This window comes from Pelmatolapia mariae, linkage group LG1, assembly GCF_036321145.2.
Source record: "Pelmatolapia mariae isolate MD_Pm_ZW linkage group LG1, Pm_UMD_F_2, whole genome shotgun sequence".
Taxonomy (NCBI): Eukaryota; Metazoa; Chordata; class Actinopteri; order Cichliformes; family Cichlidae; genus Pelmatolapia; species Pelmatolapia mariae.
In genome coordinates, this window is record NC_086227.1 from 1,112,271 (window position 1) to 1,134,724 (window position 22,454).

General features: G+C 42.6%; 1 protein-coding gene across 2 annotated transcripts in view; it reads left to right on the forward strand.

Moving 5' to 3' along the window:
- map1aa (microtubule-associated protein 1Aa) overlaps positions 1 to 22,454 on the forward strand; it is a 60,242-nt gene that overhangs the window by 25,747 nt on the left and 12,041 nt on the right. For both annotated transcript variants that reach the window (XM_063469649.1, XM_063469658.1), the window contains 2 exons: positions 20,707 to 20,789; positions 22,293 to 22,433. In XM_063469649.1, coding sequence (XP_063325719.1) covers positions 20,707 to 20,789; positions 22,293 to 22,433 — 224 coding nt within the window. The remainder of the gene's footprint in view (positions 1 to 20,706; positions 20,790 to 22,292; positions 22,434 to 22,454) is intronic.

The window sequence follows — 22,454 nt, forward strand, 5'->3', positions numbered from 1 at the left end:
GCTTAGCACAAACAGCAAAAATGTCACCAAATATAATTAACAGTAATTAGTAAGCTGCATTAATACTTGACAAATGTCTTCAGTTAGCAAAGTATGTGAAAAACAGCCCATCGAGCACTCGCAGAAACAATTGTGCTGTATAAATGAGCACCTTTGTTTCTAACTGAGAGTCGAGCGCTGGCTGATGGTCGAGCATCTCACAACTATAGTTCCTGATGCTTTTCACTGCTAGCTCGCTGTAGGCATCTCAGAACGTGGTCGCAGGTTGTTGAGCTTCAGTATTACAGTTGGAACAGCAGATACTTTTATTTTGTAGAACAGTCTTTACTCTGTTTGAACCTTTGTCCAGTAAATCAGAAACAACTGTCACTCCTCAAAATTTGTACATTGCTCTTATATTTGGCGCTTCCAAGTCCAATACTGGGTTTTAGTACTGCGTTACAGATAAATGTAATGCCATTACAGTAATCCATTACATCCTCAGTAAAACAGTACTCTATGTTGGTCTGTTGCTTTCCTATGTTACACAGTAATACTTCCAGACTCTGTGAGCTTTCCTGTGTAAATATTCTGAGATGACACAGTGCTTTCATTGGAAGCAGTTTGTATGAGATAATAATTGCAACATGATGAAACCAGTAACTGAACTCATTATGTTCTTATTTAGTTCTCACTACTCTGACCAGTCATAACAAGGGCACCTTATTGCTTTTGTTACAGAGGGACAGCGTCATTTATCATGTTGCTACTGAAAATAATAAGATTGTATGGTAGCCTATAAACATAAGCTGCTGACAGCTGAAAACCTGCCAGATACTATAAGCAGCTTTTAATTGGTTTGTTTATAAGAGCTTCAGAGCAAAATTCAGAAAGCTGGACTTTAATGGAGAATTTAAAGTCTTACTGGAAGTCCAGCAGAACAAGGTTCTATGTGTCATCACGTCTGTGTGCTTTCTTTGCCACGGAAAAACTGAACTGCCACTGGCAATATTATCCTGTTTTATTTTTAACCACCGTGGTTAGGGTGTAGGATCATGCTATGTGGAGGCACACAGAGTGACATATATGCGACGTGCTCTACTTTTACAAGTAAACACACAGCCGAGATCACTTAGGTGGCATTTTATGAAAGTGTGGCCCTCGGCTTGGAGATGATTTGGCAGTAAATGTGCCGCTGCCTGCATGGACGATAGCAGATGCAAAGCACTTCCTATCATGGAGACGGGAGCGTGTAGGCTGGTGCTGCTTTGGATGTATACCTCAGTGCTGTGAGCACCCACTCACTATCGGACATCTCACTCAAATTTTCAAGTGTAGGGGGAAGCTTTACTTGTGCACTGTCTTGCAGAAACAACTTGCTACAGGATTGTGCAACATAGAGGTTGCACACTAATATAAAACGCTTCATAGTAGTTCTTAAATATGGATCGTTTTAGAAAGCAGGACGCTTCAAGATGTTTTGATGGATTATCAAAAAGAAAATTTCCCATGAAAAAGAAACAAGTTAAAAAAAAAATCAACATAAATGCTGTTTTCTAGAAATACCCACAAAAAACTTATTTGGAAAGGACATGAGAAAAAAATATCAAAGCCAAACCAAGCAAGTTGTTACCAAGCAGCAACCTCGGGGGGTAAAAAACACTCAATTACATTTATACAGCGCCAAATCACAGCAACAGTCGCCTCAAGGTGCTTTATATTGTAAGGTAGACCCTACAATAATACATACAGAGAAAAACCCCCTGTGAGCAATATGACCCCCTGTGAGCAAGCACTTTGGTGACAGTGGGAAGGAAAAACTCCCTTTTAACAGGAAGAAACCTCCAGCAGAACCAGGCTCAGGGAGGGGCGGGGCCATCTGCTGTGATTGGTTGGGGTGAGAGAAGGAAGTTCCTCTAGTGGTCATTTGAGGCAAACTCCAAAGAAACTCTACTCTTATTGACTTTCACGAAGTGACGTTTTCCCCGATCCATCTGTGTACCAGTATTTTACTCTGTAATACTGCAAAGGATTAACATTAGGGAGGTGTCTGACTGACAGGTGTCCTGAGTAGGAATGGGAATCAATAAGAATTTAGCTTTTCTGATTCCATTATCAATATCACTTTTCATTTCCATTCCATTTTGATTCTGTTATCAGTTCTCATTGGTTTTGCTTTGAAAGTCACTGCCATCTCTAAGCTGCATATCAAAGACATTACATTCATGCAAATTAATTGCATGGTGTGTGGCCAAATGTTTGTGCATGTTGGTGGTATTTCCAACCTTTCTTAAAATTAATGCATTACTTTACTTAATTACTCCCAGGAGAAAGTAATTCATTACACTACTCATTACATTACTTTCATGTTTCTTCATAAAATAACCTAAAATGCATTGTCGCATAATTACTGTTAACCAATATAAACACAAACACAAAAGCCTATCCCAATGAGGACACACATACAGTTGTTCTCTTAGTATTTAGTTATGAGCACAAAGCTAAGAACACAAAGGAACGATGAAAACCAGAACAAAGAGATGTTAAAAGAAATCACCATGGTGATTTTACTTCAGAAACATGTAGACAGGTAGAAATGGAACCTGACTGCTCATTCGTTTGTTACCTGTTGAAGTTCAGGGTCTGGCTGCTGGGCTGGGGTCGACATTCACTCTGGGTTCTTGGCTAGCTTAGCGTTAGCATGCTATCTGTGAAGGTGCTTGCAGAGAGCCACTGTTGTGTTAGCAGCATAATGCACTCCTTTCTCTCTTGTATGCAGTTTGTATTTTACCATCACGCTCTCGTGCTTTTGTGGAGTAAAAATAAAAGTAATGTCAAAATCTACGCTGCAGACTGCGCCACACAAACTGAAATCATTATCATGTGCAAGTGGAAGTGAAAAGAGGGACTGATAGGCTTTATTATTAGCTATTATTATTAGCATATTAGCAATTCCGAGGATAAAACTACTGGGAACCGGTTCTCAGTTCACATCCCTAGCATCCCTAGCTGTAGCTTGCTGTTAATTGGAGTCACTAAATTGGACCTCTCAGCCATGTTTGTGCTGTTGGTGTATTTTGGAGCATTTTTATTAGAATTATATGAAAAGTGGTATAGCCTGCTGTGTAGTACAGCCACCAGAGAGGCTTCTGCTTCAGAGGTATTGAATTCTATTAAATTTGTGTATTAAATAATAATGTTTTATTAGACTGTTATTATTAACACTTTTCAGCAAATAGAAAATTCTGTGCCTCGCATTCAGCTCATAGATGGAGCTTGCTAACTATGCTAACAAACACTGGCTAGTTAATGTTCCATACCACATCCAGATGTGCTCCTTTTTGGGTCCAAAAAACCCAACATGGCAGTGCCTTAAATTGTAATGTTGAGGCTTTAAAATGCTAACTTCAAAACCAAGCTGCAGAAGCAAAAAGAGGAATAATAACACCTCCTTTATAATATCACACACTGGGGAAACTGAACGGCTCAGAAGAAGGATGCAAGAAGCAAAGCAACATACAGGAGGTGTATGCACAGAGGTCTGATTAGCAAGTGAGGTACAATTGGAAACAATTATAGTGAGCTGACAATCAGGAAAGGATGGAAAACCATCAGACAGGAAATATAAACACCAGACGCATGGCTAAATTTACCTTTAAGATAAAAAGACTAAAGAAAGAAGCTTGAGAAGAAGAGGAAACAGTGAAACCTGTAACAGAACACAAGAACACAATAAGACTAAATATAAAATATAAAAAGGCCATCACAACACCATGGTGAGGTCCATTTGATATACAGTATTAAATTATTCTATACAGCCAACATCCTGAAGCTATATTGTTCTTCTCCATCCCATTAGAGGCCACAGTGAACAGTCATCATGCAGTTGTTATTAGAAACAGCCAGAGCCAACGAGGCTGATAGACTGTCACATTTCTACTGCAGCACCTACTCTGCTTCAGTTAATCTTTCTTTATTAGTGCATGCTGCTCAGCCAGATCAGAAGCATGAGCCACAGAGGCCCACACTACATTTGGGCTGCATTTGTTTCCATGATAACAGTGTGAGTGATGTGTGGGCACAGAAGTGGCCTTACAGGAGATTGTCCTCAGACACGTTATTAACTACAAATAAGGGTGAGGAGTGTGAAGCGGTTAATAGGCTTCTCAGACATGCAGAACATTTATATTAGTTGGCTGGAGTGGAAGTGTTTCGTCACACACAGAGGCAGCAGGGAAGAATGATGGGTAATGGCTACAGGATGTTTGTTTCACACACACATATAGAGAGAGGGAGAGAACAGGCGCACAGGCTTAAACACAGAGTCATATATCACAGATGGTTACTAGATTTTTAAAGGAATTTTTCGAGGCAGGTTACTGGTGTTGGTTGAGGATGGGGCTCTGAATGCTTTTCTAGTTTGTTGTTTGGACTAACCAAGATATCTGAAACTAGCATACAGTGGTGTTAAAAGGTGTTTGCCCCCTTCATGAGTTACTGTTTTTGTAACTGTTTCAGATCATCAAAGAAATTGAAATATTAGAGTAAGATAACACATGTAAAGCCATATAATGGCCCATCAAGGACTCATTTTAACCCTCGTCTCACATCTTCCCCGTGCTAACTTAGCCTGTTCTAAGGCTAACCAAAGATCTGTAGGTAGCCATGAGGTGATTATTGAAGGTCAGCAAGCTGTACTTTTGTCTCTGTTTTATCTTATGTCCAAAGCTATGCTGTAAATTTTTGTTTAATTTAAAAATACAGTAGAAACATTTTTATACATCAACTAGCTAGCAAGCTTACTGCTAACTTCTAACTCCATTTGACATCATAAACCTTTTTCATAAACTCCCGGACATTTGACTTTATTGTAAAACCTGGATTATACCCTTTTGCTGACACAGACAATGATAGCTGGAGATCCGACAGCCGAATCATTCCTGATATACATCTTTGAGACATCCGAGCAGATTCTAGTGGAGTCACGGACGTGGAAAGTATAAAACCCACTCGACACATGGCAGAACAGCCACACTGATAATTCTTTGGAGCTAAAATCTAGAATGTTGTTTATTCTGAATGGTACCTTGGTGCTTGTTTTCCTATTAGGAATGAGAACTCAGAATCAGATATGGCTAGTGATATCAAAATTAACAGAAGCATTAACATTATTTGCAGATAAGGAAAGGTTAAACTTAGAGCAGCTGGGGTGTGTTTTTCTGTTGAAAACGCTTTTAAAATGTTGAGTCATTCAAATTAAAACATGGCCAAAGTTAAAAAATAAGGATTTTTGTGCAAACAGAGCCCCCCCCCCCAGCTGTTACAATTGTTTTGTATATGAGGGACAGCCAATCAGATGAAAGCTTAAAAGCCTTAAAGCAGTAACTATAAAATCATTGGAAAGTTCTCGCACAGGCTGGTGTTCAAGAACTGTGACCCACTTTATCGTTCTTATTTGTCCTCAACGTTCAGATGATTATAATGTGATAATAGTTAGATAAACAGAAGAGATAACGATAGCTGGGGTTAATGTTAGGCTCGTCTGTACCATCAGTGGTCCTGATGTGTTTGCTGATGAACCCATTGTGACTGTTGTGACATATACAGAAACCTAAGTTTGAGCACAATTTCCCTTTGAGCTCCACATGTTAGAGATGTGAAATAGAAAAACACATAAGAAGCGAAGTGGCACTGTTAGCTCACATCAGAAAGGTCGTGGGTTTGAATCCGCCATCTGGCCAGGACGTATACGTTTGCTTGTTCTGTCCGGACACTATGGCTTCCTCCACAGAACAGACATATACTCACCTCTATCCCAGCTGGGATCATTTCCACCACCCCCCCCCCCCCCCCCCCCCCCCCCACAACCCTCAGTTAGATAATAGCACTTAATCCAGTCAGATTTATTTAGAAACCTCCTTGAGGGCACCGACCCACTGCAGGATTCTGTGCAGCACCCAGGTCGAGGGCAGAGTATAAGATGAGGGTCGATATTGGCCTGTCCCACCTTTACCTTGATGCATTGCAGCCATTACGCTGAAAGAAAAAAAGGAAATGCGTAACAAGTTTGCCTCGGCACAGTGTGGAGGTACACCAGGCTACAAATTCACTGCGAGGTTCCAACTGTTCCCCCAAATTTGGGATAAACAGGTGACAGACTTCTCAGCTGTGTAATTCAATCAGTTAGAGATGTTCAGCAGTCTCAGGAGCTGGGAAAGAAACGGATGACCTGGATGACTGAGAACATACACAGATGTTCAGCAGTGTTAATTAAATAAAAGACTGAAAAACAGTTTTTTGGACAGTTTCCTTCACAGCTGCATGCTGAATGTGAGCAAAGAAAGCTCTAAAAGGCTCACAGTTATTCAGCCAGGATTATTAAACTGTTCGAATGCCTGTGGTGAGTTCAATTAAAGACTTGAAATTCAGAAAGTGTTGCAGTTCAAATGTTTATAGATCTATTTTGGTAGATTTCATGTCAATAAAATACGTGCACAGTTGTGGATCTCTTGGAAATCAAAGAGCCTACATTCTCCCTTATTCATACTGAAAATGATATAAAACAAGAATAGAAATATGATCTTTGATTGTTCTTTCAGCACCAGTTGGTTCATTAAAATGCGATGCTCATGATGCCCCTGCTTTGGTGCTTTTACACTCTGCTTGCTTGATCAGCAGCTGAGCAAATGCAGATTGTTCACAGATTTGACATTATGTGAAAAGCTGGAGCACATGTGTTTACTGAGCAGACATGACACTAGCTGTTAGTTTGCTCCTGACTACGAGCCAGTGTCAGCTCCTTCACGTTTTCAAGGTTGAGGAGCATCTTTTGTGCTAAATATAGATTCTCGTGGCCGAACCGCCTACATGGTTATTATACTGCTGATGCTCTGTCACTGGCTTTTACCTCCTATACTGTGTAATGCTGCTTGCATGCTAGCGTGCAATGCGAGCCTCCCCTCCCTCTCACAGAATTGCTGCAATGCGTCTCCCTCAGCCAAGACTGGGTCAGTGTAACTCAGCAGCAGGAGCCAGTGAAGCGTACCCATAGCAACAGCCAGTAAGACTTGTGGCTGTGGATTTTTTTTTTTTTTGGCAATATTGTTGTGATTGTACATGAGAAAGATGTAGGATTGAACCCCCACCCCTCTGTCATCAGGGCTTTAGTTAGTGGCAGTGAAGAAAAAACCCAGTGTGGAAAACAGAGGGCGGGGCTGAGGGTGTTAAGGATTGTTGCTGCAAATGTTGAAAGCAGGACATTATATTATCACCAGCACTTTGCTCCATTCTGACACATTTCACTCAGTTTTGTCGCAGTGTTTGATGCAGATGTAGTGTTTTAAAGTGTTTCAGTTCGGTCGCCCCCCCAACTGGGGTCACCCCGACTGTAGTTCGGGGGGCGACCGTGGTTCAGGGGGTTGGGAAGCTCATCTTGTAACCGGAAGGTTGCCGGTTCGATCCCCAGCTCTCTCTGTCCTGGTCGTTGTGTCCTTGGGCAAGACACTTCACCCTACCGCCTACTGGTGATGACCAGAGGGGCCGATGGCGCGATATGGCAGCCTCGCTTCTGTCAGTCTGCCCCAGGGCAGCTGTGGCTACAACTGTAGCTCCACCAGTGTGTGAATGTGAGAGTGAGTGAATAGTGGAATTGTAAAGCGTTTTGAGGGTCTCGAAAAGCGCTATATAAATGCAATCCATTATTATTATTAGTATTATTATTTCATCTCTTCATCTTCAAACCTTTAGCCTGTTGATGGGACACAACAGATAAACAGTGCCCACCGATATCACCGAATGCCATTTTATTTGCAGATATTAGTAAAGAAGGTTGATATTGACTCTATATTCATCCAGTGCTTTGATGTATGAGCCTGTATGTTCCCAGCCAATTACATTTCCAGCAGCCTCAGCTGATATACATGTAGCTGTGTTAGAAAATGCTAACTTGCTAACACGATAGCATTTCCTAGCATGACAGCATGTTAGCATATCTGGGTTTTGGAACAAACTCTGAGAAAAGCCTTCTGCTACTCTCAGCTGTACACTGACTTCGTTTACAGAACTACAAACTGTTCTCTAACTTTCACTCTTTTTACTTGTTTTGTGTTTAAATATTCTTTTTGATACGTGTGTAAATGCTCTGATGTCGATAGTGAGATTTCAGAAGTAAAAATCCCACCCATATTCTCCATAGAGACTTTGATTATGAGCTACAGTATAATGATGTAACTGTCCAGCGTTTCTTTGGGCTTTGACTTTCTACAGTCATGTCCTTGGTTTAACAAAAAAAAATTTTATTAGCAGTTTCATGGAAAAGAACTAGTCTACTGACAAAAACTGAAACAGCAATATCTGTGATTGGTGGAGGCTGCTGTAACCACAGAAGTGTTTAAACCCATGACTGTGAGGTTACATGCTGAGCGTGAAGCTTCAGAAACCACAAGTCTACGTGGGCCGGGTCCTCAGAAGGTCGGGTAGGCTGGAAGTAAACGGCTGTGAAATGTGACGGTCTAGCCTTCTGATTAGCGTCACCGCTGTCTCGGTGGAGTTTAATAAATTCGGCCGTCTGCTCCTCGCTATCTAAAATATAGCAGGACACTGGTGCAAATTCTCGACCATGTCACACTTCTGTTTAATCAGTTTTTCACACGTTATTCAGCTGTGTGAAAACCACCCGGGGGATTAATAAAGTTTTATTTTATCTAATCTAATCTAATAACTTTAATCTCAGCCAAACCGATTTACTCACAAACAAATAAAACACTGAAAAAAGCTGAAAACAGCTGAAACAATAACATTTTTAGGTTATCTAAGTGACTTATTACGTTTAACCTGAGTAGTGAAAGTCCGCGGTGATCTGAAAATGATGTGCTGGGAGTTTGCCGTTCTCGAGCTCCCGGCTAGCTATCGAGCTGGTGGGTAACAGACGTTGGAGCACTTTTGCAAATATGTGATATCTTGATAAACTGAACAGATATTTGAAGTTTACACAGCTACATTCTCGCCTGAAAAGTTTATTTTGTGACCCAGAAAGAGTAATAAGAGTAATATTAAAACTGAGTAGCGGCCGCCATTGTTGGAAACTGGAAATCGGCTGGGCCGCGCTATGAATTCTGGGATATGGACAGCCTTCGTCGTGTCGCTGTGATGCAATTGGTCTACAAATGCGGCCTCAGGAGGATGCAGCCCCTGAATTTGGGCACCCCCTATAACTCGGCTCTTCTTTACACATCAAATCTGTTCATGGTGACGATTCACCTCATAGCTGGTTATCCTTGTTGGAGGATTGTCTGGAATGTCAGTGGAGAAAATGAATCTGAGCTCTGGAAGCAGAACGCTTAAAAAAGCTCTGATGTGACTTGTATAGTTTATGTAAAGCACTTTGAACCGCATTGTCATTGAAATGCTCTTAAATTCCTTGAAGATGGCGGCTTGAAGTAAGGTTGTACCAGAGAGTTCTAGCACGCCAGTTCGCTGATTTTACACTGATAACCCGCAATTAAAGCTACAACACGGATATTAACTATTTGTAAGTCTGGGATGAGCATCAGCACCTACCTTTTGAAACAGTCCGACAACATGCCGCGAAGGAAAGCTGTAGTGTCTGACACCGCGGAGGGCCCCAACCTACAGAGCGGAGAAGCTAATGAGGGGACTAGCATGGGAGCCGACGCGCAGTTGGATATTAGATCCGAACCAGCGGCCCGCGAGGTGATCCGGGAAGTAACTGTGAACCTCACTAAAGTTATTGAAGATAAACTTGGACCGGTCTCTCTGCTTTTACAAGCACAAGGAAAGCAGCTGGAGGACCACGAGACACGGATAAAGGAAGCGGAGGCCCGGATCTCAGTTTTAGAGGACGCCACCAACCCGGCGCTGGATAAGCTCCAGTCACTGGAGAAACGGGTAAAGGAGCTAGCGGAGCGCGCTGATGATTTGGAAAATAGAGGGAGGAGGAAAAATATTCGTATTATTGGTCTCCCGGAGGGCGCAGAAGGTAGCGACCCTATCAGTTTTTTTGAGTGCTGGCTGCCTGAGCTTCTCAATATCAAAACAAAAGCTGGTCGAGTTAAAGTGGAAAGAGTGCACCGCACAGCAGCGCAAGCCCCGTCCTCTGGACAGAGAGCACGTCCTGCACTGGTGAGACTGCACAACTATCAACACAAACAGCGGATTATGAATGCAGCATGGGCGATGAGCAGGGACAACCAGCCCTTGAAGCACAGGAACGCCACAGTGATGATTTTCCAGGATTACTCAGCTGCGGTTGTACGTAAACGGAAAAGTTTTGATGAGGTAAAGAAGCGCCTTAGGTCCATTGGAGCTATAGGCAGATTTACCCTGCTTTGCTGAAGGTGACCCACTGTGGATCCACTAAGATCTTCAGAGATGCGGCTGAGGTGGAAGCCTTCATCGAGTCGCTGGACTTAACCCCTGCGGCTGATGACGAGTGAGAGCTGGCCTCCATTCGTCGTCCCACTCGAGCGTGGATTTGTTTTATTCCACACCTCAAGTAGCTGAGGTTGACTGTTCCTATATATTTCTCAAAATTTTCTCTTCCTCTTTTTCGGACGTTACATAGTTAACACAGAGTCCCACTATCACTACCTTTCGCTATGAGGGCGACTAGAATCATCCTGCTGAACATTTGCGGTACGTTATGAGCGTTGCTATAACTCCTGGGGTGTTTTTTTCTCTCTTTTGGGCATTGAAGTATCTTCTGCTGTTAGGAAACCTCTACACTCGAGCTCCTCCACTGTAGGAGGGGGACAGTGGGTTCTTCTTATTTTTGTTTTGTTTTGGTAATGTTGAGCATTGTTTGTTTAGCTTGTTTTTATTTGTTTACCTCTTTTCTTTTGCCCCGGCTCTGTTTTTATGTTTACTTGCATTACTCTCATTATTTAGTTTTGGGAAGATGTTCAGAAAATGTCCAGACCCTATCTGAATAATAAAAGACTAGCATGTCAACAGTGAACATACGCACCCAGAATGTGAATGGTATCCATACGCCTGTTAAGCAAAGAAAGGTCTTGAATTATCTTAGGAGCGAGCAGGTCCACATTGCTTTATTACAGGAGACGCATTTGAATCCTATGGAACATGCTAAACTAACACAGGGGGGATTCGGGCAGGTCTTTTTTTCATCCTTTACATCAAGGAGCAGGGGTACAGCTATATCACTGGATCGCAAGATGGCGGATGTAGCAGGTGGTGGTGCAGACGTAGCTCCGACTTTCAAACGGTCATGATTAAAACCAGAGATATATAAAACAACTGATGGAAGGGTAATTGTAGAGGATGAACTACTTAATTTCCTTGCTGTAAAAATCAAAACTTTAAGTCAGGATGAAATTGTGTTGTTGGCCACGACCACATTTGAATCCGAGGGGATTGAAGCCACCAAGAAAGTTTTGTTTGAGCTCTGCCCCACTACCTCACAGCGGTGCGTTGGATATAAAGGACAGCATAAAGACGCCAACAATATTAAACTCTGTCTCAAAGTGCTGAATGAGTGTGGGGAGAATATCCCAAGATTTGTCTCTCATCACCTGAATGATTTGCCGCCTGTTACATACTCCAGCATGGATGTGTGTTGTCTGCTACGGCGAATGGACCAGCTGTGTGCTGAGGTGGCTGCTTTAAAACATGTAGTTAAACTACAGGCGGATGTCTGCGAGCAAGTTATGACCAATGCTGTGGAGGTCGACCAACGTGTGACTGTTCTTGAGTGTCGGTCTGAGGTGACGGCTGAGCCTGTTACTCTGAATGCTCAGGGGTCGGGGACCGCTTCCCACTTTCCCCTGGGGAAACACGCAGAGGAGCAGTGGGGGAGTCGAAGTAAAGGCGGCCCGCGCGGAAGGCAGGGAGCCGGAGCTTTGGCTGCTTCAAGGACTGGGACAAGCACAGTGTCAGCGTTTTGTCCGGAGATGTTGCTATGTGGTCAAGATCGGGCTCCGACGACAGCCTCAGGTCGTAATATGGAAACTACAGCAACAACGGAGGATCTCGTTGAGACAGTGATTTCTACATGCTCCCCACAATGGAGTAAAGTTGTGAAAAATGGCAAGCCTCGTCACAAGCTGGAGAAGGTTAATTCGGGTTCAGGAATGCATGCTGCTACCACTGGACGCAATAAGAGGCCTGGACCTGTATCGATTATCGGCACTGGAGCTGTGAGTACAATCAGAACTGTGAAAACTAAATTGGTGAGCATGTTTGCCACTAAATTTGCCCTGGATGTAGATGCAGAAACTCTTGCTCTGTATTTGAGAGAGAAACTCAGAAGAGATGTGACCTGTCAAAAAACTCCTAGTAAACGTAGCAGGTTCGGCTCTTTCAAGGTTACTGCTGAATGTAATGATGTGGGTGAAATGTACAATCCTGAACTCTGGCCTGAAGGGGCTCTGGTCCGGCGTTTTTATGAACCTCGTATGCCCGGTACGGTGGTGCCAAACTCAGTGGATCCAGCAGGGGAGATAACTGCGCCTTCTGGTACCAACGTATCTACATGAAGATGTCTATCAGGGTATTATCTTACAACTGTCGTGGTCTACGTTTGGGACAGAGTGCAGGGGACAAAGCTCGACGGATTGTTGTGGACAGTCTGCTTGCAGAATGTGACATTTTATGCTTGCAGGAGACATGGTTGTCCAAACAGGACCTGGGAAAACTTAACTGTCTAAATGCAAGTTTTTTGGGAGTGGGGGAATCAACAACTGATCTCAGCACAGCTATAGTCAGAGGTAGAATACCTGGAGGGGTTGCTGTGCTTTGGGACAAAAAAATAGACCCTGTGATAAAGCCCATTAGACTGAATGTAGACTGGTGTATTGGTATACAATATACACAGAATAATAGTAGTTTTATCATTCTTAATATTTATACTCCCTATGAATCTTGTCAAAATGAGCAAGAATACCTCAGTAGGCTGGCTTTTATTAATGCATTTATTCAAGACAACGATACTTACAGCATATATGTTTTGGGTGATTTTAATGCTGATCTCACAGACAGCAGTTCTCGGTTTGCTAACCACTTAACTCACTTTTGTGAAGTTAACAATCTTATCCTGTCTACCAAAGAGTTACTGCCTGCAGATAGCTATACATACATAAGTGAAGCCTGGCATAGTACATCATGGCTGGACCACTGTATCTGTACAGCTGATGGACATGCAGCTTTAGCAAACATGACTATTAGGTATGAGGTAACTGTGTCAGATCATATACCTTTTGGTTTTACTGTGAATGTGGAACAAATGCCAGCAACAACTGGAAATAATATTGCTTATATTGCTACCAGTGTAAAATTAGACTGGTCAGCATGTAGTGAAGATGATTTCTTAGCTTATCATAGTAATACCGATATACATCTGAACAACATTTCTTTGCCCAAAGAAGCTATTTTGTGCAAGGATGTCAACTGTAAGAATGCTGTGCATAAACATTTACTCTGCTCCATGTATGATGATATAGTGACTGCTCTGTATGGAAGTGGTACACTGCTTGATAAACAATATAAGCATAAGAAACCTAACATCAGACCTGGCTGGAAAGAACATGTATCCATGTACCATGATGAAGCTCGCATAGCTTATAAATGTTGGGCCATGGCTGGAAGACCTAAACAAGGCCCAGAATTTGAACAGAAAAAATGTGCGAATGCCAGATATAAGTACGCTGTTCGCTTTATAACTAAAAATGAGCAAATGCTGAGAGCAGATTCGTTGGCCAGGAAAATGCTGTGTAATAATATGACAGATTTTTGGAAAGAGGTGAAAGCTCTTAATAATTGTAAACCATCTCTACCATCAACTGTTGAAGGTGTTTCTGGGGCAGATAACATTGCTGTATTATGGAGACAGCATTACAGTGCGTTGTTTAACTGTATAAAAAGTGAACCATATGAGGACAATTTTGACATGAGTAATGACACAATAAGTGTAAGGACACATGAAGTATATGAAGCTATTCATAGGTTATCTGATAATAAATCCTCTGGTTTGGATCACATCACTGCAGAACATTTAAAACATGCTAGTTTAAGGCTCCTCTTCTAGAGCTCTGTTTCACTGGGTTTATGATTCATGGCATATTACCAGACTCAATGCTGTGTATTTTATTGGTACCAGTTATGAAAGACAAAGCTGCAAAAGTGAGCTGTTTGGATAATTACAGGCCGATTGCACGAGCCAGTATTTTATCTAAGGTGTTAGAAAGAATCTTGTTTGACAGACTTAGTGTGTTCATCTCTTCTCTGGATAATCAGTTTAGCTTCAAACCAAAGCACAGCACTGACATGTGCATATATGCACTCAAGGAAATAGTCAGTTTGTATAAGGCTAAAAATTCATCTGTCCTCATGTGTTTCATTGATGCCTCTAAGGCTTTTGATCGAGTGAACCACAGAAAACTTTTTGATAAATTGAAGAGACGGGGAGTTCCTCAATACATCGTGAGGATTCTCTCTTACTGGTACGCTCATCAGAGCATGCAGGTTAAATGGGGAAGTAGTATTTCTGCCCCCTTTGGTGTCAGCAATGGTGTCAGACAGGGTGGGATTTTGTCTCCAATTTTATTTAATCTATATGTTGATGATTTGTCCATACAGCTGAGAGCCTGTAACACTGGGTGTATATTAGGTGAAACATTGATAAATCATCTTATGTATGCAGATGACCTGGTTGTTTTTAGTCCAAGCAGTGCTGGGTTACAGGATCTTCTTAATGTCTGTACTGAATATGGTGTGCAATATGACATAGAGTACAATGCTGCTAAAAGTGCTGTTTTGATATGTAGAACCAAGCAGGATAAACAGCTAAATTTCCCTTTGTTTAAACTGGCCCAAAAAACTCTTGAAGTTCATAAAAAGGTGAAATACCTCGGTCACTTTATTACTGAGCAAATGAATGATGATGATGACATCTACAGACAACGATGTAAGCTCTATGTGCAGGCAAATACTATTGCACGCAAATTCAGCTTTTGTTCACTTCCAGTTAAAGTGGCTTTGTTTAAAGCTTATTGCACACCGCTTTATACTGCCCCCTTGTGGTCATCCTACAAACAATGTAGCATACAGAAGCTGCATGTTGCATATAATGATGCGATGAGAATCCTTTGCAGGATACCTAGAAGTGGTAGTGCCAGTCAGATGTTTGTAGCTGTGTAACAGTATAATTTTAGCACTCACAGATCCGACAGTGAGTGGTTCCCGTTACTCATCCAGTCTGAGAAAGCACTGGTTAAAGTGTTTGTGTATTTATTGATTTATTTTAAGTAATTGTGTTTTATGTATATTATGGTTTTATATTTTTACAAATGCTTTATATACTTATTTATATACATATATATATATATATTTAATGGTTTATACCTTGTGTTGGGGGGGTGTTGTGTGTGTGTTTCTGTCTTGTTTTTATGGACATGAAGTCTGCCAATAAAGATTGAATTGAATTGAATTGAATTAAATTAATTAGGAAAAATCTACCATTTACACCTCTTGATTGTATAAGGGCAGGGGTCAGCAACCCTGGGAACGCGTGCCACAGCTGGCACGCGAAGGGTTAACTGATGGCACAACCATAGCTGGACTGGCCATCGGGCATACCGGGCATTTGCCCAGTGGGCCGATGGTGATTTTTCGTTTTTATGGGCTGATGGTTTTTTTTTGTTTGTTTGTTTTTTGTTTTTGTAACTGTATAAACAATGAAAGGTGTTGGATTGGCCAGATGCTGGCCAATAGGATAAAAATAAATAACTCAGTTGTTTGGTGGTGGCTATGGCGGAGCTTCCACAGAGGCAGCAGGTGGATGAGGGAAGGGGAGGCAGGAGGAGCAGAGACCCGAGGCGGCCGCCGGTCCGAGTATCAGGTGAACTGAACTTCAGGTAAGAAGTTATGAGCTGCAGTCTATCTGGGTCAGATATAAACCAAGTTTAGGTGGAGTTTATTTTCGTTGTGCTGACTTTTTACAGTCAGTTACAATAACTCGTACTGCGTACTAGCTAGCATGACGGAGTTTCTATACAGCTGGGTGGGTGCTATGATGTTACTGATAGTGAACTTTATTTTATTCATAAGGTTAGTTAGTAGAGTTGCCAACCGTCCTGTAAAAAACGGAATTGTCCCTCATTCAGAGAAAATATTACGCTGAAAAGGAACACAGTTTGTCCTGAACTTCAGCTAGAATGGAAAAAGACACAAAGCTGGAGTTATTCTGCGTGTTTACGCTGCACAGCTGCCTCTTCTTCTCTCATTCTCTCCCCCTATAGGGGGGTAAAGTCCTGGCTCGGTCGTATCGCTCTTCTGAAAATGAACATTCTACCCAGGCTACTTTACCCAATACAGATGGTGCCGACCCTCTTCCCACACAAAACTATCCAAACTCTAAATGGCTGGTTTAGCTCCTTTGTTTGGGCAGGGAGGAAACCTCGTCTTAAAATATCCACGTTATGTCTTCCATCCTCAAAGGGGGGCCTTGATTTCCCAGATTCACAGTTCATCACCTCTCCCTCCCCTGGGCAGATCTGATCACAACCTGGTGCACCTTGTCCCTGTGTATGAGCCCTTAGTGCGCAGGGAGCCACCAGCCACCCGCACAGTGCAGAGATGGTCGCAGGAGAGCGAGGAGGCTCTTAAGGATTGTTTTGAGTCGACTGTGTGGGAGGTGATCTGTGACGACCACGGAGAGGACATCGACAGCCTTACTACATGCATTACGGACTATATTAATTTCTGTGTGGATAACACCGTACCTACCAGGACTGTACGGTGTTTCTCCAACAACAAACCTTGGATTACCCCGGAAATTAAAGCTGTCCTCAAGCAGAAGAGGAGGGCCTTCAAATCCAAAGACAAAGAGGAGTTGAAAAGGATGCAGAGAGAGTTGAGGGGACTGATAAGGAATGGGAAGGATAGCTACAGGCAGAAGATGGAGAACCAGCTTCAGCAAAATAACGTTGGTGAAGTCTGGAGAGGCCTCAGAACCATCTCGGGCCACAAACATCAGAACTCTCTGCCTGGGAGGGATGTGAGGTGGGCAAATGAACTGAATCATTTCTTCAACAGATTTGATTCAGCCATGAGGCAGTCTCCAACATCGGCTGCAGACTCACCCACCCCCACTGCTGCTGTTCCACCTCTGACACCTCAGACACTTCACACCTCCTCTATTCACCCTGCTCACTCCTCCCCACCCCCAACAACAGCATCCAATACACAATCAACACAAGGCTCCAGACTGTCTCTCTCAACCACCCAGGTTAGGAGGGAACTGAGGAGGATTAATGGCAAGAAGGCAGCGGGTCCAGATGGCATCAGCTCGAGGGTCGTCAGGTCCTGCGCGGACCAACTGTGTGGTGTGATGGAGCACCTCTTCAACCTGAGCCTGAGGCTGGGAAGAGTCCCACAGCTCTGGAAAACCTCCTGTGTTGTACCAGTGCCAAAGACTTCACGCCCCAAGGACCTCAACAGCTACAGGCCGGTGGCTCTGACATCCCACCTGATGAAGACCCTGGAGCGGTTGGTCCTGGCTCAGCTTCGGCGTCTGGTGAGCTCATCACTGGACCCACTTCAGTTTGCCTACCAGCCTGGCATTGGAGCGGATGATGCCGTCATTCACCTCCTACATCGCTCCCTCGCTCACCTGGAGACCGCTGGGAGCACTGTGAGAATCATGTTCTTTGATTTCTCCAGTGCCTTCAACACTATTCTTCCCTCGGTTCTGAAGGACAAGCTGGAGAACTCTGGAGTGGACCATCACCTCACTACCTGGATTTTGGACTACCTCACCGACCGACCACAGTATGTGAGGACTCAGGGCTGTGTGTCGGACAGGCTCGTCTGCAGTACGGGGGCCCCACAGGGAACGGTTCTGGCTCCGTTCCTCTTCACCATCTACACTGCAGACTTCTCCCACAACTCCACCCAGTGCTTCCTGCAGACGTTCTCTGATGACTCTGCTATAGTCGGCCTCATCACTGATGGGGACGACAAGGAGTACAGAGGACTGACTCAGGACTTTGTGGACTGGTGCCAGCTGAACTACCTCCAGATCAATGCCAGTAAAACCAAGGAGCTGGTGGTAGACTTCCGCAGGCACAAACATCCTCCACTGCAACCACTGAACATCCAAGGTATGGACATTGAGGCTGTGGACAGCTACAGGTACCTTGGTGTTCATCTGAACAACAAACTGGACTGGACTCATAACTCAGACGCCCTCTACAGGAAAGGGCAGAGCAGGCTGTACCTGCTGCGGAGACTCAGGTCGTTTGGAGTGGAGGGCCCACTCCTGAAGACCTTCTATGACTCTGTGGTGGCCTCAGCCATCTTTTATGGTGTGGTCTGCTGGGGTGGCAGCATCTCTGCTGGGGACAGGAAGAGACTGAACAGGCTGATCCGCAGGGCCAGCTCTGTTCTAGGATGCCCTCTGGACCCAGTGGAGGTTGTGAGTGACAGGAGAATGGTGGCTAAGCTGTCATCCCTGCTGGACAACATCTCCCACCCCATGCATGAGACTGTGACAGCACTGAGCAGCTCCTTCAGTGGGAGACTGCGGCACCCACGGTGTGGGACGGAGAGATTTCGCAGGTCTTTCCTCCCCACTGCTGTCAGACTGCACAACAAAGACTTTAACTGATCATACACACATCCACAAATGTGCAATAACACAAATGTGCAATAATCTTTCTGGCACCATTGTATTTTTCACTCTGTTGTATATAGCATTTGTATTCTATTTTTATCCTATTGTATATTTTATTCTATTTTATTCTACTGTATATAGTATTATATTTTTATTCTATTCTGTACAGTTGTGTACTGTATTTATTCTTATTTTATTTTATTCTAATTGTCCTTCATAACTTTTGCACTGTCCACTTCCTGCTGTGACAAAACAAATTTCCCACGTGTGGGACTAATAAAGGTCATCTTATCTTATCTTATCTTATCTTATATAAGGAAGTATCAGCTGAGCACCCATATGCGTATAGCTGCCGATTGGGTACAACAGCCTTCTCCTGTCTGGTTGGATATTGAGAGCTCTATGTCTAACTTCCCTTTGAAAAATTTGCTTTTTGTGGGAAAACTCAAGACCTTAAGGATGTTCTGTAGCAACCTACTTACATTATCTACAGTTAGAGCTTGGCGAATGGTTCAAAAACTAGAAGGAAGGTCTCACCTAACATCTCTTTTCACTCCCTTATCCGATTATCCTCTCTTTTTGCCTGGGACACCGACCCCGGCTTTCGGAACTGGGCTGCGAATGGTATTTCTACCTATTCTGACTGAATGGACGGGTCTAACCTTATGTCCTTTGACCAGCTAATCGATAAATACAACATTCATAGGACTTCTTTAGATATTTACAAGTGAGGGACCACATCCAAAGGGCTACAACAATACTTACTAATCAAACCGTCTCTAACTGTGAAAAGCAGATATTTAAGATAAGATAAGATAACCTTTATTAGTCCCACACGTGGGAAATTTGTTTTGTCACAGCAGGAAGTGGACAGTGCAAAAGTTATGAAGCAAAAATTAGAATAAAATAAAATAAGAATAAATACAGTACACAACTGTACAGAATAAAATAAAATACTATATACAGTAGAATAAAATAGAATAAAATATACAATAAGATAAAAATAGAATACATTCAGCCAAATCTTAGAACTTCTATAAAAATTTGTTATGGCCTGTTAACAGAATTTGGGGTCATGGACACAACTTATTTGGGAAAAGGAATTACATATAGAGATTAGTGACGAGGTATGGGACGAAGTCTGGGAGAATGCTAAATCTCTGAGCGTCTGTAATAAAGTAAAGGCAGAGCTCACATATCACCTTCTCAACGCCATAAATACAATTCAGACCTTTCTCCGCTGTGCCCTAAATGTAAAATAGAGGTGGGCAACCTCACGCACTGTCTATGGTCCTGCCGGAAAATACAACAATTTTGGTTTGTCATAAAGTGTGAACTGGATAAGATCTTCACCACTGACACTGAATGCATACACTGTGTATGCTACTTGGAGTGGCAAACAACAAAATCAGGGGGAAGTTTGGAAAGCAGCTCTACGCACTGTTAACATTCTGTGCAAGGAAATGTGTCCTTTTGAACTGGATCACGGACACGGCCCCATCTAAGACTCAGTGGCACCGGACGGTACTGGAATATGTGTCACTTGATTTCCTAACATGCAAGTTACATAGTAGGGACAAGAAGTTTCATAAAATATGGGACCCATTTATGGCGTATGCCGGTTTGGATATTTCTGCTATTTTCTCACAGGCCCTGGTATAATGCAAGCATGTCACTGCTATTTTACATATGTGTATTGTTAATTGTATCTCATAATCAAAGTGTCTGGATTTTCCATTTATTTATTTGTATTCTTGAGCCGGGTTGTTTGTTTTATTTTGTTTTGTCCTGTTATGTTGGTTTTGTTTTGTTTAATGATGGTGTCAGTATAAAGTTTAAAACTCAATAAATACATGGAAGGAAATGCTCTTAAATATTAACTTGCATTGCCATGCTTATCATCCAGAGTTACGGATGCTCTACAGTCCTAATATTTACTTGACAGAGGAACATGTGAGACTCTGGACTTGTACTGTACCAGAAATTCTAATCTGTTTGGCTTTAATCAGCTGATGGTTTGCTTCTTGTTCCTGCCTGGTCATCAGAAGACCTTTTAAGTTTTTATGTATCTGTTCCTGCAGGCCAGCGAATTCTCCAGTATCAGAGTGATGTCCTCCAGACAGTTGTGTTGGTGAACCCATCAGAGGAAACTGCTGTTTCAGAGGTGAGTCACATTCAGAGAGCATACAGGAAACGAGTGCGTGGCGATGATCAAGCTGTTTGGTTCCTATTTGGAAAAGTTTTTTCATTTAAGTCACACTGAGGAGTTCTGGGCCAAAGTGTTCAATGTGATCTGAACTCAGTTTGTCTTATGAAGACCGTAGCAATACCTGCTGTTCACCAGGGATCCCGGAGTTGGAGGTCCATGCCTGTCCCAGGCTTCTCTGATTAGCATCAGTACACTTTATCAGCTGAAGGCCCACAGTGTGAGTCACAGACAGTGTTTTCATATTCTATGTTATCTGTCTTTGACTGCAGATAACTTTCATACTATTTTTGTTTACACAGGTCGACCTCATAGCTTTAATTAGTCACTATAAACATTTAATTAGTCCTTGACGAGTAACCTGCATCTGTAGATCAATGTGAAACTACTGCCAAGTCTACATCTACAGGACTGAAACACCTGGTCCCTCAAGCTGCCCAAGAAACTCACCGTTTTGTGTGTTTATTCTCCTTTTAATCATTTTCCTTAAGGCTACAGCATCTCAGCTTTTCAGCTACTTATGACTAAATCGAGACTTTAAATGTGCCTAAAATGGGTCCTGTTTGTTGCAGAAATAGAAAATACTTTTTCAAACATTCTATTTTGGGTATTAAGTGACAGGCGCTCATTTTTAAACTGCTACATTTAGATTTGTAAAAAGGAGCAGGAGTTTTTGCAGCCTGACTGACCTTTTTTTCTTAAACTCATTTTGTTAGAGCAGCTATTTTGATTGGACATATTTAGCGTTCCATTCATCACACAGAGGACAAACTGCAGCTATTTTACTCATTTCCAGCTCCATGTAGGCTACTCTGTTCTACATTTAAGCAGCTTTGCATGATGACTTGTTAGCTCCATAGACAAAAAAGGAATAATATTGAATATATTTTATATCGATTATTCACAAAAAGAAAAATATCCATTTATTAAGAAAATAAAGAACATTTAATTATTTTGTAATCGTCCTGCCTGAATTGCTTAACAAACATCTGTAAAGCATCTTTCTTTCCTTTGCTTATCAGCAGCAGTTGGCCCTGGTAGTCCAGGAGCACAGCAGTCATCTGGCTATGCGTTACTTATGAAAGAAAAAGAAAACAAGGAGCCTTTTGTGCACAAGTAGATTGTGTTTCTGGTACAGGCTGGGCCGTGACGCACCCTTTCAGTTCATCCTAAAGGTGCTGTTTTAGGTCCTCTCCCTTTAAGGCTAGCTTTCCTTTTTTCCCCGTGTCTGATTGGCTGCTTTCCACAAACAGAAAGTTGGAATTCCAGGTGCACGTGGGATAAAATGATCCTATAAGTGTTTGGATGTCTGCAGCTTTGAATCAGTCCACCACATGTTTTTTCATCATCCTTATGTGCTGCCATTTGACTATTTTGTTTGTATTTCTGGTAGATTATTGATGATATGGTATTCTAAATATATCAGTTGTTGTTACAGTCGTATTACTATCCTCTGCCTAGACTCGCTCACTGATCACCGACTCTGCTGCTAATAAGTTGCTGATCCTGAGCGGCCAGAGCTCTGAGCAAGGCGGTGACACCCAACTGCAAAGTGGAGCCTTCACCTGGCAACATTTCTCCGACATCATCTCCAACCCTGAAGTAAGCTGCACGTGCTTTCAC